The 7530-nt window shown below is 39.7% G+C and overlaps 2 protein-coding genes across 2 annotated transcripts in view; one reads left to right on the forward strand and one right to left on the reverse strand.

The window, feature by feature from the left end:
- Positions 1–163: 163 nt before the first annotated feature.
- Positions 164–4007, forward strand: LOC109965525 (N-acetyltransferase 9-like protein). The gene is made up of 3 exons (XM_020609598.1): positions 164–219; positions 2870–2973; positions 3572–4007. The coding sequence occupies exons 2-3, from the start codon at positions 2883–2885 to the stop codon at positions 3985–3987; spliced, it is 507 nt and encodes a 168-aa protein (XP_020465254.1). The 5' UTR covers positions 164–219; positions 2870–2882; the 3' UTR covers positions 3988–4007.
- Positions 3990–7530, reverse strand: part of oplah (5-oxoprolinase, ATP-hydrolysing) — a 16939-nt gene continuing 13398 nt past the window's right edge. Inside the window, 3 exon segments of the mRNA XM_020609582.1 lie at positions 3990–4077; positions 5994–6197; positions 6386–6483. Coding sequence (XP_020465238.1) covers positions 6045–6197; positions 6386–6483 — 251 coding nt within the window. The 3' untranslated portion in view covers positions 3990–4077; positions 5994–6044.

A 7530-nucleotide genomic window follows, 5' to 3' on the forward strand; every position in this document is an offset into this window, starting at 1 on the left:
CAGAGTCCACATGCATTTTTACCTCATGACTGGTCGAGGTGAGTGTTGCTGCTTTGTTTCACAAAGTATTTTTAGTTAATTGAAGATTTTGTGTTTCATGAACACAGACTTTTCCTTGACTGATGCTTGTTTGTTGTTCATGTAAACTCACCCTCTCCCATAATGATGATTAGCCAGAAGATAAAGTGGAGAGAGCATTCCAGGCAGCAACAGCAGGGGGTAAGTTTCGAATCATCTCTGTAAGATGGCTTTACAACAGGAACTGTGATCTTTGAACAAGGAATTTTTGTTCCACAGTCCATAGCATCTGCATCAGTTTCCAGCACCCATACATGCTCAGCTGATTTACAACCCCAATTTTAAAAAAAAGTAAACAAATGGTTTGGAAATCTTTTATGACTAATATTTAATGTTAAATAGTACAAAGACATATCAAATGTTGAACCTGAGAAATTTTGTTCTGAGGAAAAAAGAAATCTCATGTTGCACGTTTCAAAAAAGTTGGGCCGGGCATGTTTACCACTGCGTTGCATCACCTTTTGGGAAGTGAGGAGACCGTGTGCTTTATATTTGAGAGAGAAATGTTTTCATATTTCTGTTTTATAGGATTTCAGCTGCTCAGCAGTTTGGGGCCTCTTTTGTCATATTTCTCACTTCATAGTGCACTGGGTGTTTTCAGGGAGTGACAGGTCTGGATTGTAGGCAGGTCAGTTTAGCACCTGGACTCTTATTATACAGCCATGCTGTTTTAATATATGCACTTTGTGGTTTAGCATTGTGTTGCTGAAATAAACAAGGCCTTCACTGAAAAAGATGTCTGGATGGCAGCGTATGTTGCTCCAAAACCTCTATATATCATTCAACATTAACAGTGCCTTCGCAGATGTGCAAGTTACTCATACAATGGGCACTAATGCTCCCTCATGCCATCACAGATGCTGGGTTTTGAGCTGTGCGCTAATAACAAGCCTGATGGTCCCTCTCCTGTTTAGCCTAGAGGATGCAACATCCATGGTTTCCAAAAAAGAATTTTGGCTTGTCAGGCCCCAAAACAGTTTCCACTTTGCCTCAGTCCATCTTAAATGAGCTCGAGCTCAGAGAAGGTGGCAGTGTCACTGGATCTTGTTTATACACACACAGGCAACTTTATTAGATGCGCCTGTACAGTTGTATGCAGTTCACTACAACACTTCAGCCTTAACATCTGTGTTTAAGAAGCTCAGTGTTTCAGGTTTTGGTGAAATTGTCATAAATGTATAAATTCAGTAATGTTTATTGCTGAGGTCATAGTTGAAGGTAGTGTTGTACTGGGCTACATTATATTTAGAGGCGTTCCTAATTTTCTGACCCTCATGTATGTAGCTGGGGACGACAAAAATATAGGCACTTCTGAATTTAATGTAGTCCAGGTGAACACCACCTTTAACTATGAACTCAATAATGAACATAATTGAATTTATACATTTATGACAATTTTACCAAAAACAAACATTTTGAACTTTTTAAACAGATGTTAAAGCAGAAGGGCTGCATACCATTGTACAGGTTTGCCTAATAAAGTGACTAGTTAGTATACAAGTTTTTTTTTTTTCTTTACATGGTAGAGTTGTAACTTGCGTTTGTGTGACAAACTGCCTTCACCTACTGGTTTGCAGAAGTGTTCTTGAGCTTATGCAGTGACTTCCACTACAGAATCGTGTCTGTTTTAATGCAGTGTTGCCCACAGCCATTCAGTGTTGCCCTTACTTACAGATACTTTTCTGAAATTTTTAAGGATATTTTGAACCCTAGATGATGAAAACCCCCAAATCTTTGCAATTTTGAAATAAGAAATGTTACATTTGTTGAACTATTTGCCACACAGAGTGATGAACTTTACCCCGTCCTTACTTCTAAAAGACAGCCTGTCTGGGATGACCCTATTACACCCAATCGTGATGCAGACCCGTTGCCAATTAAACTACAGAGTTGAGGCGTTCTCTGTGTTTTAGTATTACGACCTTTCCAGTCTTTTGTTGCCCAACTTTGGTGGAACATATTATTGCTATCAACTTCAGAATGAGCTTATCCAAACCAAAATATATTAATCTGGGCATTAGATATCTTTGTACTGAAATAAATATGAGTTAAAGGGGTTTTAAACACTTCAGTTTGTATTTACAGTTTACACAGCATTCCAACTTTTTTGGAATTGTTCATCAACAAGTTCAGTGGTTGTCAGCCTCCTGCTGCTTCCGCTGCTGTGGCCACTAAAGCTTTTATCAGCTGCCTACGCATGCCTGCACTCCCGCACAATCCATCCTCCCCTGCTCCTTGCTGACCCCAAGAAGGGAGGAGGGAATGTCACTTTGTCCCCCTCCCCCAAACACAAACGACACACAGCTATGCTTTTATCTCCTTCCTGCTTCTCATGAATTTACATGTATGACTGGTAGCAGCATTGTGTCCTGCTGGATTGTGTAAAGTATGTCCCTGAGTCAACAATAACCTGTGCTTTAAACGTGGTGAATGGGTTTCATTTTGACTTCTAAATAAGTCTGCAACTAATAATAATGTTAAGAGAACAATCTCATCACAAGTTCCATTTAGTAGCTTCTCTGGAGCTTTCTATCATATCGTGAAGTCTCATTTGTCATGGAACATTTGAAAGCTTTTTGTCCATGCTGGCACAAGGTGAAGAAATAACTTAGGACAGGTGACACATCTGGCCCAGCTGTCAATACCAGCTTTTGCTCCTTTGACAGTTTGAAGTCTCTTTAGCTAGCACAGCAGAACCAGCTCCAGTCCTTTGGCCTCTGGATACATGATTAAGTTAAAGCTGTAGAAACCTGCAGTCCCTGTCTCTTATCCACCTGTTTAAACTCTTCAGGTATCATAAATGGATGAAGTGTCCTGAGCTGCAGCATCTGACCGCCTCAGAGCCACTGGAACCGGAGTACGACATGCTGGGGAGCTGGAGGGAAGATGATGACAGTAAGACTTCTTCTGCAGTAAATGTACACACAGTACATGCTCTTATTCATCCTCTAAAGCAGTTGTTATAAATCTGAAAGCTTGTCAGACTTAACCTTTAGCCTTAGATTTTTTCATGTGAATAACTGGACACCTTGATTTTTCTGAAAACTACCTAAATAAACAGAGAGAGGAAAAAAATCTTTGGTTGAACTGATTCAGCAGTGTCTGGAAAGATAAATCTGAGAGAACTTCTTTTACTTTTCTATGTTTTTAACATTCAGAATTTTTACAGTGCCTACATAAATAAGATGACACTATCTATAACAAGCTTATTTAATACAACTTATGATAGGATAAAGTTAAATAAGATTGTGACATTTGCTTCATGAGGTCAACACTGCTTTTAAGTTCTGTCCTTATGGTTTCCAAATCATTCCTTCCAGACATTCATACTATCATCCATCAGATTTGTTAGGTTAAAGTGTTTATAAAGAACTGGTAATCAATGGATATGATATGAAAATAAGACATCATTCATTCTGAGGTCATGCACTAGTAAAATCATTCAACTTTTACTTAAAGAAAAGCTGTTTAATTTGAATTTATTTTTTGCCAGAGTGCACATTCATCATCTTGGATAAGCAGCGATGGACAGATCCCAGTATAGAAGAGGAGCAGTGCACGGTGGGAGATGTCAACATGTTCCTGATGGATCAAACAGACCTCTCCTCGGCTGAGCTGGAGATCATAATAGCAGGTGATCCCCAGTGTGCTTATCTTAAAAGTGATTCAAAATCAAAGGCTGAATATCTACAGTCAGCCTGTGTTGTGGTTTGTACACCTCAATCATTTCCTGTGTATATCTCTTTATATCTGGACACTATATTCCCCTTGTTTTCTACAGAGCCCAGTTACAGAGGCAAGGCCATTGGGAAGGAGGTGACACACATGATGATGCGCTACGGTGAGCATCTGATCCCATCTTTCAGAAGGTTTCGAGCAGGAAGACAGAAGCTTAAAGTCACTGTGTAGAAGTTGAAAAGTTCCACATATCTTGATTTACTGCCCATTTTGCTGCAATTCAGTCTGTGTGCCATGTTCATCTTTAGTTGGAGAATCAACCTGTGGTGGAGCAGGAAAAATAATAAAAGCAAAAACACCATGAGAATGCAGACAGTAGTGGATTGGATTGATGCAGGTCTATGGTTTGTTGTAAGACAACTTGCAGAATATGAATACAATAGAATACAACTTTTAAATATGATTTTATGATATTTTTGTGTGTTTGTCAAAAAAAGTAAACAGTTCCTGTTCCTAACATTCAGTACTATCCAGTGTTGACTAAAAACAACAGGACGGATCACGGTTCTGATTCCTTAGATATGAACTACATTTGACAATGTGTGATAAACTGTGTTGCTAGACTTGCAAAGCAGCCGAAAACTGTAAATTCTTACATTTATCTGAAATCCCCCTTTATTCATTCTGAATATTATTGGTTTTAGATCAAATAAATGGGAGGAATAAGCCACAGTTTTGCCTAAAACCCTAAAACATGTCTTGTAACTTTTCTTTTTCCAGTTCCTTCTCCTCAGCACACAGTAAGGATGCCCTTTAGTGGTGGCACACAGCATTACACCAATTAGTCTTAGTCATGATCTACAATCTCAGGCTTTCCTAGACTGTCAGAAAATCAACAAGTTGCTTTCACTACAACATCCAAAAGCATGATATGTGTCTATCCAGTAGCTGGATAGCTTGATGGTTATCAACGCCGACTGTGGTATGGCATGTTGGGGTTCGGTTCCCTGTCAAGGTATCATAGATTTGTTTTGTGAGTGTGGTTTAGATCCTTGTGCAATCTCATTAACCAATACCAGAAGCCAGTAAAAGTTCCAAATATGTTCCTGTAAAGCAGGTGGATAGCACAGTGGTAAACACCACTGAGTGTGATATGGCAGGTCAGGGTTTTAATAATGAGCCTCTCTATGGATTTTAGTCAGAAATGTTGCACACTGTATTTGCTTCAACAAGGATGACTTTTATAGATGCTGAGCATCAGGGACAGGTATGAAATTCAACTGTTTAAACAAGCACTTCTTCTGTATATTTCAGTGTTGTAGTTATTGGAAGATGGAACTGTAGTCCACTGAGTAACAGCGCTATTTTCTCCCATAACCATGGAAATTAATACAGAAAATACACAGCAGTGTGTTTGAATCTAGACCAGATGTTGAGAAACAGTCACACAGTATTTCACAGTTAACCTTTTACAGTTGTAGTATACAAACATGAATTATTACTAATCATTCCTCAGGCACAGGTTGGAGGTGGCATCTTATGGGAACAAGTCCAGCCAGGAAGCCTCATGATGGACAGAGAGCGAGCATTGGACAATATATATGTATGTATGAAAATATGATGCCTTGCATCAAACCAAGCCCCCCCTTTTTCCTTGCTAAGCTGTGTTATCCAATAGCAACAACCAGGCACAAGGACAGTTTCTTTCCCAAGGCCATGACTCTGATGAACACTTTACCCATGACAATATGACTGGACAATAACCCTCAGTGCAATACCTGTAAATATACATTGTACAGATTATACAGAACCGTACAGGTCTTTATTTTTAAGTACTCTATTTTTATCCCTATTTATCTCATTTCAATGAGCATTCCTTTGTCTGTTTGCATTGTTTACTGCCTGTCTATCCTGCTTATTTTGCATTGTTTACACTGTTTGTTGCTTGTTAATACTGCTTATTTTGTTATATTACACAGCCTTATGCTTCAACATCTTGATCTTTGAATGGTTTTTCTAGCTGAAAGTATGCTGGAGTTCTTCAGTGGTGAAAAACATACAGAAGAAATTAGAATAACAAAGAATAGGATAACGATACAACACACATATTAGTTTGAAAAGCTAATAAAACTGATGACACAATGACCCCACTAAACAGTAGAGGTGATTTATTTCCGTTGTGAAGTTAATTATACAGTTAGTGGAATTTACTATTTCAGTAGCGTTCCTCTACTCACCACTTTGCTTTTTTTCTTCCTCTTAGTCACTTTCCTTTAACTCATTTCTTTTCACACTCCCTCTTGTACAGTTCGGAATTCAAAGACGCTTCCGCGCTCGGAGAAAGTCTCATTTATGCGCCTACGCTTTGTTTTAGGTCTTTGGGTTCCTTCCTCTTCTCTTCCGTATCCTCCCCCTCCAGGGGTGTGGAGGCAGAATGTGTCCTGTAGGGGGGGAGATGCAGAGACGATGACGATTGCTGGCTTTTTTAGTTTGTGTTAAAACTGAAAATTATCTTCATTAATGGAGGATTTATTAGCAACTGTGTTACCTTCCATTTTATGTACCTACCTTGCAAACTGACAACTGTGTATATTAGTATTTCTTTCACATGCATATCATGCAGTCTTACCCCAGGCTCAAGGTTGACACTAGTTTTTGCTCCCAGGTTGAGGATTCGGCCGTCTGCTCTGTGGAGCAGGTTCAGCCCTGCGGCACCATCCTCACCCCCTGATCGACAGCAAGAAGACAGAAGAGTCAGTGTACAGAGGCTAGAATAAGTAAGGGAACCATTTGGAATTACCTGGTTTTCTGCATGTTAAGCTAATACCACACTTAGAATTCTAAGTCTATTGAACACACCCATTCATTTTTCAAAGTGCTGGTAGAAAACTTAAGTGAACTCTAAGATTTAATAAGTGGTTGAATCTCCTTTGGCAGCAATAACCTCAAACAAGCGTTGTGGATCAGACCTGCATAGTGTTCAGGAGGAATTTTAGACCATTGTTCCTCACAAAACTGCTTCAACCCAGCCATATTCCCATAGGATGTCTGGTGTGAACAGCTCTGAGTTCACTCCACAGCATTTCTGCTACATCAAGGTCTGGGCTCTGACTGGGACCCTCCAAATGGCAGATTTTCTTGTTTTGAATACAATCTGTAATCAATTTACTTTAATGTTTAGGGTCATTTTCCTGGCTGGATCGCCCAACTTGTACTGAGCTTCAGATGGAAGCCAGCCACCCAGTCATTATCCTGGAGGACTGGCAAGCTCCCTCCACCAAACTTCACCACTGGGATGTTTTCATGTTGGTATGTGATTTTGTTTTTACACCATACATACAGGTACAGTAGTCCTGTTATTTTTGGGCAGTATCAACTCTGTGAAAAACATTATTTCATATCAACATGAACTCATTATCCCAATGGTGAAGGGAGCATCATAATTTATCAAGGAATCCTACAGGATAATGTCAGGGTGGTTGTTCTCTAGCTGAGGCTCAGCAGAGGTTGGGTGTTGCAGCAGCACAGTGGCCCAAAACAGTGAAGTAAATCTATTACAGAACAGCTCTAAACAAAATCAGCCATCTGGACCTCGACCCAACAGAGATGCTGTGGAATGAGCTCAACGAGCTGTTCACACCAGCTCTATGAGGAAGAACGGTCCAAAATTCCTCCTGAACATAGTTCAAGTTAGCCCAGCTCTGTGACTCAAGTATTACACGTCAGAGCTGAGCCACCGTGAGCATTTGAAATTGTAACTTGCCAAATGTTTTA

The sequence above is a fragment of the Monopterus albus genome, unplaced genomic scaffold (assembly GCF_001952655.1).
Source record: "Monopterus albus unplaced genomic scaffold, M_albus_1.0 scaffold100.1, whole genome shotgun sequence".
Lineage (NCBI taxonomy): Eukaryota > Metazoa > Chordata > Actinopteri > Synbranchiformes > Synbranchidae > Monopterus > Monopterus albus.